Source organism: Phyllostomus discolor, chromosome 4 (genome assembly GCF_004126475.2).
Source record: "Phyllostomus discolor isolate MPI-MPIP mPhyDis1 chromosome 4, mPhyDis1.pri.v3, whole genome shotgun sequence".
Lineage (NCBI taxonomy): Eukaryota > Metazoa > Chordata > Mammalia > Chiroptera > Phyllostomidae > Phyllostomus > Phyllostomus discolor.
Genome location: NC_040906.2, coordinates 179,953,851 through 179,965,804, shown reverse-complemented (window position 1 = coordinate 179,965,804; position 11,954 = coordinate 179,953,851). Strand labels below are relative to the sequence as shown.

The window sequence follows — 11,954 nt, the reverse complement described above, 5'->3', positions numbered from 1 at the left end:
CCATCTCACTTCCTCCCCTAATACACACACTTTGATCTTCTATTTTCCTTCAGGTTAGCAAATATTGTGACTTCCAATGACAGGGGCAAAAAAACCTAAGCCTCTACAAACATCCAATCAGAATCTTAATTTACCCTTCAATTGTAGGAGCTTAATCTTAGCACGCTTTCTACAAGTTTTACAATTAAAGGTTGTGATGAGGTAAGAAAACTGCATGTAAAGGATTAATGCAGATGATGTAAGAGTATGATCAGATTATCTGACAGCCTTCCGGGGAAGAGGTAGTGAGCCTAACTGCATTGAAATGATCATCTGTCACCAGATGGGGGATAGGACGAGGAAAACCTCATTTTTAAAATAAGAAAGATATTAACTCTGAGTATATTAGTTCTAATTGTCCTAAAACCAAAATTCCCTAGTCTAGCTCCTGTTTCAAAATAAACTCAAATGAAAAAGTCTTTATATTACATACACTTACAGAACTCTTTAGCATTAATTACATATTCTAAATTTTTTTCAAATTTATTCTCATGAGAAATCCTAATACACTTATAATCTACCTTGTTATTAAACATAATTCTACATTTAAAATGTGTATTTATATAACAAATAACTTGTTAAAATCTTGGCACATTAATGCTTTAAAAAAATTCTTATTGAACTAAGAATCCATGAAGCTGTCTGTTCAAAATCGACCACACATATTCTTTCCCTCCTTAGGCTCCATTAACATAATAAAGTATAAAAAGGTATTAACCAAAATTGAAGAGGTTAAGATGTAGACATTCAAGAGAATTCAAGAAACTTCCAGATGCAAAGAGAATCTAGTGAGCGCTGAGGCAGAGCCAAAGAAGCAACAGGTAACAACAGCTGAAAGCGCTGCAGCTGAGGCAGCCGGCCCGTCCAGGCACGACTTGGAGGCCCCTCCCGAGTCCCGGCAGCCGTGCACGCTGGAGGATGAGGGTGAGATGGGCGCAAAGCAAAATGACTGAGGATCTAAGTGTGGCATAGTCTAGTCTGAAGAAAACTTATCCCAGAAAAAAATGAGGAATGGAAGATGCTTCTCCAAAGAAATTAAATCGCCGAGAAAAGACAAGGCACTAGGATGATGTGGATAGTTCATGATAGCCTTCCATATTCTGATTTTTGGAGTTCCCTGGCTTAACAGCTGGTTCTCTGACCATTAACTCACTCACACCCAAGGAAAGCTTACCGGATAATAAGCCCTGGATACATACATATAAGTCTGTACAAGGTAACTAACAGTGTTACATATCCGGATTGAAAGTTTAATTTTAAAATGATGATAAGCCACTGACGGATTTTCAATAGGGGCAGACATGACTGGGCTTATATCTTATAGAAAGACAACTCCAGCATTGTGAAGATGGACCAGAGACTGCAGGAAGGCAGGGTCGGGAACTAGAATCAAGGATATCAGATAGGATGATGCAATAAGTAAGGTAATGGATACATATTTCTTGTACAGACATTGACAATCTGAAACAAAGCAATGGAGGAGAGAAGTAGGAAGAGACTTTACATTCAAAGTCAATTAGATCCTGGTGACCTATTTCACTGTATGAAGGAGGGAGGCAGACGGATTTGAGGAAGTCAAGAATAAGCCCCAGGTTTTTAGTTTAGATAATTCCAAGAGTTCTTTTTCTCATTTCATAACATTTCTTAAGAACATTTAACTTAGCTGTTGTCAACATTCTTGAAGGCTTTTTCTTAAATAACTATTGGGACTCCTGCTTTCAAGAAGATGAAGTAAATGTACTTTTCCCTATTCCTCTCACTTAGTTCGGCTAAAAACTCTGGATTTCACATATATAAAATAAATAGAAGATGACTCTGAAAAGTCAAAAGGAGATAATAGATTAGCTAGAAACTTGAAACCAAAGAAAAAATGCAATAGCGAGTTCCCTGGGCATTTTTTTTCCTTCTATCTTAGACTGGCTACTAGAGAAGCTGGCAACTCAGAAATACTGATGGGCACAGACAAAAGGGAGAAAACAAGAAGCTCCCCCCGCTAAAAAACTGTTTCTCTAACCAAAGGACAAGGGACAAAACAGAAAAAAATTTAGATAATAACCACTCTATTCCAGCCAAATACCACAAATAAAAACTGTAGCCCGCACTCTCCAGCCCCATTTGCAATGGTCAAGTAGACAGCCTAGACTTCCACTCTTGCTAGGCGGTAATGGTACATCCCAAACCCCCCACCTAGGGTGGTCTCAGAGAAGGCCACGTGAGAAGCTGGAAATTTCATACAGAGCCAGAATTTCACCCACCCCCGCAGTAACAAGGAACACCCTCTTCTCTGCGTTGGTGAGGAATCAGACATACTGGAGGCAGGACTTTCACTAGTCAACGGCAACGAGGATAGGCCCTCACAATGTCAGTGAAGACCACAGAAGTAGAGTGGTATTCCACCCTCATGCTTCCGTCCTCAAGGAACTCCCACCATTCTCCACTGGATGGTATCAGACACCAGCAGAGTCGGCACGTACACCACTGATCAAGGGTAACATGACCACCTTTTCACAACATCAGTGGAATAAAGGTCGATAGCAGTACCAAGGCGGCTCTGCCTCCCAATCAAGATAGTATCAACAAGGCCTAGTAGGGAGCCAAACTCTCATCTCTGCCCAGCAATCATGAGAGCCCCCTCCTCTCCCATCACTATTTGTCAATGGAGGCTAAGTAAAGACCCTGGACTTCTACTCCCACCAGCAGTAACAAGGCAGTGCCAGATCTCACATATCCGAATCATGTCAGGGGACTGTGACAGTACAAGATTTAAATATGTTCCAGTCTTGTAACATAATACCCAAAATGTCCAGGTTCCAATCAAAAATCACTCATAATACAGACTCAAGATCTCAAATTGAATGATTAAAAAAAATACCAATCCAAAATGGCACAATGCTAGAATTATCAGATAAGGATTTCAAAACAGCCATAATAAAATGCTTAATTACAAGCACACTTGTAATAAATTTTTAAAAATTAAAAATCCCAGCAGATATAGATAATATAAAGAAGAAACCAAAGGAACTGAAAACTAAAATATACAGTAACTGAAAAATAAAACCAATCAAAGTCAGTAAACAACAGAAGGGGGAAGACAGAGGAAATAATCAGCGAATTATAAGACAGAACACAGAAGTTGCACAATCTAAACAACAGAGAGCAATGAACCAAAAATAACAAAACAACAGGCCTCTGGAATTTGTGGAACTCTAAGATCGTATTTCTGTGTCATCAAAAACCCAGAAGAAAAGGAAAAAGATAGCTTTTAAAGTTTTCAAGTGCTAATAAAAACCTGTCAACTCAGAATTTTATATCCCGCAAAAATATGCTTCAAGAATTAAAGGGAAATCAAGACATTCTCAGATGAAAGCAACTAAGTAAATTTGTCACAAGCAGACTTACACTAAAGAATGACTAAAGGCCATGGTCAGGTGGCTCAGTTGCTTGGAACGTTACCCCCATGCACCACAGGATTGCAGGTTTGATCCTCAGTCAGAGCACATACCCAGGCTGCAGGTTCAAACCTGGTCAGGCCATTACCAGAGGGAGGCAAGCAATCGATGTTTCTCTTATGTCATTGTTTCTCTTCCTCTCTTTTTCTCTCTCTTCATTCCCTCCACCCTTTTCCTTTCTCTCTAAAATCAATAAACAAATCTGCAGATGAGAATTTAAAAAATATATAATACAAAATAAAAATGACAAAAGGAAGTTCTATAACAAAAAAACAGGAAAAAAGTGTGAACTACAAATAAAAGGTATAAACAGAGAGACAGTCTATTGGACGAATCACCGTAGTACAGATAGCAATTTGTCCCAATTTGATACAAAGATTTAATGCAATTCCAATAAAAATTCCAACAAGATTTTTTTGTAGATACAGACAAGATTATTCTAAAATTTCTATGGAAAGGCAAAGAAATCAGAAAAGCCAAAACAATTCTGGAAAAAAAAAATCAAGTGAGAGGAATCACAGTAATAAAGACTGTGTGTTACTGCTGGAGACTGAAACAAACCAACGGACAAGCACAACGTACAAGCACAACCAACAAATGTGTGACAAAAGTGCAAAAAACATTCATTAGAGGAAATACAGTCTTTTCAAAAGTTGGTGCTGAAATAATTGGATATCCACAAATAAAAAAGTGAATTTTGACCTAAGCCTCACACCTTAAACAAAAATTAACACAAAATAGAACACAGATTTAAATGTAAAACAAACTATAAAGCCTGCAAAAAAATAATATAGGGAAAAAATCTTCAGGGTTGGGGTTTAATGAAGAGTTCTTAAGCATGACACTAATACATAAAAAAAGTCCAATAAAAATCAGACTTCTTCAAAATTAAAAATTGTTGATCTTCAAATGCCCCTGTTAAGATAAAAGAGAAACTACAGAATAGTTGCAAACCACATTGTGTGAATTCTCAGAATTCAACATTAGGAAAACAAAAAAAACCCAAATAGAAAATGCATTAACAGAAATTAAGAAGCCTTTCACCAAATGGATGACAAATGAACATATAAAAATATATTTATCATCGTTAGCCATTAGGGAAGTGCAAATTAAAAACCTTGAGGAGATACACTTCTATCAGAACAGCTAAAATAAAAAATAACAATACCAAATGTTCATGATGTGTAAAGAAAGTAGATCTTTCATACAAGGCTGATGGGAATATAAAGTGGTACAGCCACTCTGGAAAACACTTTAGCTGTTTCATTTTCAAAAACTAAACATATACTCACTGTTAGACCAACAATCACACTCCTGGGCATTTATCCCAGAGAAATGAAAACCTTTATCTGTATAAAAACTTATAAATAACTGTTCGTAACAGCCTAATTTGTAATAGTCAAGAACAGGAAATAATCAAAATGGCCCTCACTAGGTGAACAGTTGTACAAACTGTGGCATACCATTACCATAGAATATGGCTCAGTAATAAAAAGTATACTGTATTACTTACACAAAAGCATTAAAGAATTAAAATTGTTTAAAATGTACCTAATTTTGACTGTAAATTGCCTTTTTTCAGAAAGCAAATTGATTCCATAGTTAATTATGTCTAAAGCTAAATATATATAAGCTTAATTTCAAGAAATAATCTCTTCAAGCTACTTCATATAGTAAGATTTTATTTTTGATAGGCAAAGCATTTGCAATATCAATGAAACAAAAGTAAAGAACTTGAGTCCATTTAAAATGAATAAAGATAATTCCTCAAAAATAAAGTTATATAGTTCTAAGTGTTTGAGATATTTCAATACCGGTAAAAAAAAAAAATACAAATACACACATCCCTCAAGCAGACAATATTTTAATAATACACAATATTAACTGATATGTAAAAAGTGCTTTCATGATCTGTTACCAACTAAAATAAAAAAATACATTACATAATTTCAAAAGTGTGTTCTTTGACTTCTAACCTCTACTCTTCTTTAGAATAACCTGTGAGGAAGAGAAAAAAATGAAGATTCATATTGTACTTATGGCAAATAAAACATAATTGCTCAACAAAAAGTTAAATATTCCTATGTGTATAATATGCAAGACTATGAATTTATAAAACCCAACAATGGAAGGTGATTAGGGAATTCTTTTGCCTTATAAATGGTCTGAGACTTAAAACATGTCTAGATTCTGAAAATCTGGTTTTATAGTCACTTCTAGATGTTAATTTCTTCAATTATAAGCCAAAAGTATCCATATTAATGGTTCCTAACATGAGGCTTGTAGACACCTTAGTAATCCTGAGAGTTACATAATGTTCCAAAACCCAAAAAACCTATTATTATAAATGAGGCATTTAATAACTATACAACAAAACAAATCCATTGCAACACCAAATTTATTATATATGGTCTGGAATTATATCTATTTAGAGACCAAGATGAGTCATGCTGAAAAATTTATTAGGTAGACCAGAATATATAAAAAACAATTTTTAAAATTTATTTTAGTTACAGTTGAACTGCCTTTTGATCCAGCAGTCCCACTGCTGGGACTATACCCTAAGAACCCTGAAACACCAATTCAAAAGAACCTATGCACCCCAGTGTTCATAGCAGCACAATGTACAGTAGCCAAGTGCTGGAGACAACGTAAGTGCCTATCCAAAAATTTTTTAAAGAGAACTTATCTACTTTTAGGTTAAGCATATCTATAACTTATTAATAAAAACAAACAAATCCTAAATTTAAAATAAATACATATACTCTTCAAGCTCTTAAACCTTGCTTTACCTATAGAAAAACTCACATTTACAGTCTAGACTCTTGTTGGAATGTTTATAATTGTAAGGAAATATTAAACCCCTAAAAAAGTTCCTGGGCATGCACATTTCTAGGCTTCCACAAAGGCCACCAAATAGGTATATACTCTAGGTTAGTACTTCTCTGTTTGATAAGATGTTAATATGGGTACTGCAAAAGAAAGTACTATGTATTCAAATGAATTTACAAAATGATGAGAACACGAGATTATGTATACAAATCTACAAAATGTTAAGTTAAACAGAGTTCAACAAGTTTCTTTACTGCTATATTTCCCATAACCTTTTTAAACTTTACATAACTACAGTTACATAAAGATGTCAGCATTGTATAAAACTGGGGAAAAGGTACATGAACGCTCTATACTACTTAGGTACCTTCTCTGAGTCTTTCATTATTCAGTATTTCAAAATAAAAGCATATGAAGACATAGAGTATGAAAAATAGGTGTCTCTTTCCCACATCATCCCTCAATCAACCATGGTTGCCAATTTCTTGCATATTCTTATAGAAACAAGTTCCATATACATAATAACACTGTGACTATTCAAGGAGCTATAATATGTTATCTAAATGTAACATGACCCCAGAAGTTTTTCAAGGTGGAAAATCTATTACTATCAAGTGGAAATGATCTCAGGACCATATTTGGAAAAAACCCTGCCCTTGGCATCATATTCTCACATTATAGAAATACCAGTAACAAGCAATCTTCTCTGCTTTTGTAAGTAATTTGACTCATAAGTCACACAAATCTCAAAATACAGTTACAAAAACAAATAATTAGGCAATTAGGAAAACAAAATGATTAAGAAGAAAGTTTTGATAAATTTCAAGGTGATAACCTTCTCAACTATATATAGCCTAGTACAAAATCCTACAGATTACAGTCAAATTTTGATATTCCCCTAAATGGTGATGAATAGCCATGAATCTTTGCATTAGCAGTCAATAATATACATGTAGAGGAAGAAAATCTAACTATGTAATTAAATCAATTAACATGAAAAGCCAAATCAACTGAGTCAACAAAGCTGAATAAAGTAATCTAAATCAGACAGAGGTGATGAACCAGGTGGTATTAATTCTTGCTCAAGAAAAGAAATTCAAACTTTACCTTTGCAGCAGCCAGTACATGCTGGTCTTTAATGATCCCACACTTATTCTTACAAGCATTTGCCCTGGACTCTTCTGCTAATCGTCGAATAAATAGTAAACAGTTCAGATGCACCTTTAAAAGAGAAAATTCATATTTTTAAACTAAAAACATTAATGCTTTGAAATAATGACTTTTAAAATTAAAAGATGCCAAAATTTAATGTTGTGCTCTTTAGTACTGTAATTAAGTCAATTAATTTTTATTTAAAGTAACAGAATTTAGTTTAATATAGGTCTGTCTTAGATTCCATACAAAAGAGACTTGGTTATTGCAATACATGAAATAAGGCTATGCAAGACTAACCAAAAGCTATAGACAGTAACATTATTGAAAAGCACCATTAGTTAAAACTTACATAGAACTTTATTAACTAACAAGTATTCCCACTTCTGAATCCAAATAAGTTTAACTTTATAATGTATTTAAAATTTTCCCAAAATTTAAAATCAAAGCATATTTAAGGCTAATCCTCTTCAATCTACAATCCAAGGTCTAAAGATTTTAACCAGGTATTTGGAAGATCTACTCAAGCCCTGGCTGGTGTAGCTCAGTGGATTGAGTGTGGGTTACAACCAAAGGATCGCTGGTTCGATTCCCAATCAGGGCATATGCCTCGGTTGCCAGCCAGCTCCCCAGTGGGGTCCACATGAGAGGCAGTCACACATTGATGTTTCTCTCCCTCTCTTCCTCCCTCCATTCCTCTCTCTCTAAATAAGTAAATAAAATCTTTTAAAAATCTCAAAAACGTGTTAATAACTGAAATTCTAAAAACTTACTGTGTTGAAAAGTTTATGTACAAAGGTCATTACTTGTCATCTATCAAAATAATCATCTACTATCATTAATCTTTAAGGCACCTTTTAAGAAATTATTTTAAATAGCCTACATAACCAGACAACACAAAAGTCAAAACTCCACAAAGGACTGTAGTTAGGTAAGTTGTTAGCATTTTGGAAAGCTAGGTAAAAGGTGCATCAGTAGTCTCTATTATTTTTGCCCCTTCTTATGAAGCTATAATTATTTCAAAATAAAAGTATAAAGCAAGAGTCTACGAAAGGGTAGACTGTCAAAAATAAATCTCTCTTCCATGCAGTCCCAACATTAATTGTACACTCAGAATGTTCAAGGTGTTATGTTAAACATTAGGAATACAAAAAGGCCCAAACTTTCCAGTCCAATGGAAAAACCAAACCTATAAAGAAGTTAAAGACATGTGTGACAATAGATGATGGAGTAAGATAAGGTTGGTCCTTTCTAAGATTAAGACAGGCTTCACTTGAAGAAGTGGCATTTGAACTGATTTTTGAAAGAACTGGAGTTTGCTGAGTGTAGTGAGGACATCTTCAGGTAGAAGAAATATCATGTACAAAGAGAGCATAAAAGTAGATTAGTTTTTAGTGTTGAAGAAAATGGGAGACACAAAAAGATATGTATAGTTCTTTCCCCTCAAGAAGCTGCATACCAAAGGAAGAAATCACACTGACATGAAATTCTTAGCAAATAGTCTAAGTCCCAATAGCTAAACTGTATGATGTATACTTCCTCTGCTATCAGAGTTCAGAAAAAAAGAGGTGAAAACAGGCTGTCTTAATTGTTGAAAAGTTTATGGATGATATGGGACATCTGCTGGGTAAGATTATGAAATGTCAATGGCAAGCAGAAACCATAAGCAAAGAAACCAAGGTGACACACAGCATACACAGAAAATGGAGAACAAATGAAAGCCAAAGAAAAGCATAAGACCTAGAATAAATAGTGATCTAAAAAAATTCCTTTCCCATACCACTGCAACTGCTTGGAATTTCACCTTCCCTTCTTTCCTGCCCCACCTGGATCCCACTCTACTGGGTTGGCCAAAAAGTTCTTACTTTTTTCCCGTAAAATAAGAGGCACATTTTTCATCTTCATCAATAACTTTATTGATTTGGATATTTGGAGTATGTCAGCTATTTCCCGAGTGGTATAATATTGATTTTTCTCAGTTAACCTAGATTTGATCATTATCAACTTCAACTGGTCTACCCAACCGAGGCACACTATCCGGTGATAAATCTCCAGCATGAAACTTCACAAACCACTTTTGACACGTTCAATCAGTCACAGCACCTTCTCCATACACTGCACAAATCTTTTTTGTTTCAGTTGCATTTTTATCTTTCTTGAAATAATAAAGCATAACATGCCAAAAATGCTGTGTATTCTTTTTCATCTTCAATTATTAAAATGGCTACCCCAAAATCCACCAATTTCAATATTTTTTAATGCACACTAATATGACAGCTGTCACAATACAGTGTAACAAATTATTTCAAATGAAGTAAAAGACAACTAAGCGCTACTAGAGCCATCTTACAGGAAAAAAAAGCAAACTTTTTGGCCAACTCAATACAATACAGCCCACCTGTCCACAAGTCACCTGGGGCAGACAAATGTGAATGTGGAAGAAATCTGACTACTTGAGAAATGTCTGCCAAGCTACATGCATGATAGTCTCCTAGATGTTCTTGAGCAGGTACATTTGTTCCCCCTCCAGTTCGGAACCCCTGACCAGTGAAAACTCCAGAATTACCTAAAAATGTCTTATAAATCAATTTGCTTTAATCCAACTCACTTTTGCCACCTTTATCAATACCATAGGGTGGAGGGGTTATACAAAACAGTATAAATAGTATTGTTTATGGGGGTCTAAGAAAGGAACAGAAAAAGGAGAGCAGAAGATATTGGAAGGGCTACTTGACCAAGAAAAAATTTGTTTTGGCTTCAGAGACCAAATAAAGAAAAAAATGAAGAAAATTCTATAGTAGTCTAGCAAAAAGAGAAACCCTGCAAGTAGTTAGCAGATGAGGAATCAGTAGAGAAAGTGGGAAAATATGTAGCTTAAAAACAGATGGAATGATGCATTCTGAAAACACTCTCCATGTCATATGTCCTTGTTAGCCACAGTTCTTTACCTTGATTTCCTGAAAATTAAGTGCCCACTTATAATGGCTCCTTCATTCAAAAAGCTCTTGTGACAAACCAGAGGTTTAAACCTAGGGATACAATGTTCATTCTGCTAGAGGGATATATGTTCCAGGCATTCAACATAAAACTCTGAGTTTGTCAAGACCGAAATATTGCACAGTGGTTTGATTGAAACTATTTACTACGTAAGCATTACACCGCAGATATTCTGAGTCAGATAGACAAGTTTGAGTAGACTGCTTTTAAAAGTGAATTAATAGTTGTTCTATCTGTCTGACTCACAGCTGAAAGCATACTACTTACAAATAAACTTTTGATTCAAGGTTCTGTAATAAGTAACCTAAAGTAGAGGAAATAAGGCAATATAGCTGGTTAACAACGTAAAAAAAGACATGTCAGTGATGCCTTTTACGACAGTTAAGTAAAAGTGACCCAACCTGAATTCCATAACATACTTTTAAAAGGCTGTAATCTTTCCTCTCTCGAAAAGTACACTAAGCTCAATACCATATTGTGCTCCTGAACAGCGATATTTAAAAGCTCTAATTAGGAACTTAACGTTAGTTTTCTCCATAAGTTGATGTGGCTAATAGCCTCCAGTAAAAAAAGGTACAGATCTACATTTCGGGGGGCTCCAATACAAGTAGGCGTCAGGAGTACGAACCGACATGCCAAGCAGGGGCAAACCTGCCTAGTCATTGCTGGAAACGCCTTAAACACAGGCTCGAAAGAACTAGATTGTCTAGGGGTGGAGAAATAGACTCGGGTTTACCGTCCCCGGCCCGCTCCTGCCCCACTTCAAGCCCCAAAAGGCAGAGAATCTCACCAGTAAGTCACAACTTGACTCTAGACGAAGGTGAGGCTTCTGTCGCTTGAAAATGCGCTTAAGGAAGCCGCGGGGAGCCTTCCGCTTTATGCGTTTACTCTGAGATACAGTGGTAGAGAGCGCCATCCTCTCCCCCTGCACCAGACGCCTCCGCTTCCGCGGTCCTCCGAGCACCACTGAGAAGCTTTCGTCCACTGCGAGAGCGGAAACAAACCCGTCGTTCCGACGCTAATTCAGAGCCAAGAACCCGGCTGAAGGTTTGAATCGGCCGCCAACGGAGCGCGCCTGGCGCTCGGTAGTGACGTCATTCCTGCGCATGCCCCGCCCCTGGAGACGCCAGGAATTGGTAGAAAACACTCACAGTGGGCGGTCGCGACGTCTTTAAAGAGCTAAGGCCTCCTTAAATTGCCCTCTGTAATATACCTGCTGTAAAGAACTATTTCACCTGTGTTCCATAGACATGTAGGGGAGTTGTGGAAACTGTTGGTAAGCCAGGGCATCTACACTTACTCTCTAAGCTCTCACTCTATACTGAGCCTAACAGCAATGGGCTGAAAAGTAGATAAATTGAAAGAAGTCTGTGATGTTGTATCAGGATTCCTAAAGAAGCAATGCCTGTAATAAGGCATGTCCTACACATTATCCTATTTTTTTAGACTTTCACCTTCAATGTATTAAAGAATTGCAGAGTAAAA

General features: G+C 36.1%; 1 protein-coding gene across 2 annotated transcripts; it reads right to left on the bottom strand.

Annotated features, from left to right (window-relative positions):
* Positions 1-5,130: 5,130 nt before the first annotated feature.
* CENPW (centromere protein W) lies at positions 5,131-11,546 on the bottom strand. Of its 2 annotated transcripts, XM_028510306.2 has the most exons (3): positions 11,260-11,531; positions 7,428-7,541; positions 5,131-5,486 (listed from the first exon to the last, which is right to left on the bottom strand). In XM_028510306.2, the coding sequence occupies exons 1-3, from the start codon at positions 11,383-11,385 to the stop codon at positions 5,460-5,462; spliced, it is 267 nt and encodes an 88-aa protein (XP_028366107.1). In that variant the 5' UTR covers positions 11,386-11,531; the 3' UTR covers positions 5,131-5,459. The 2 variants fall into 2 exon arrangements, with proteins under 2 accessions (XP_028366107.1, XP_028366108.1); XM_028510307.2 differs by lacking the exon at positions 5,131-5,486 and having other exon boundaries at positions 7,424-7,501; positions 11,260-11,546.
* Positions 11,547-11,954: the final 408 nt, after the last annotated feature.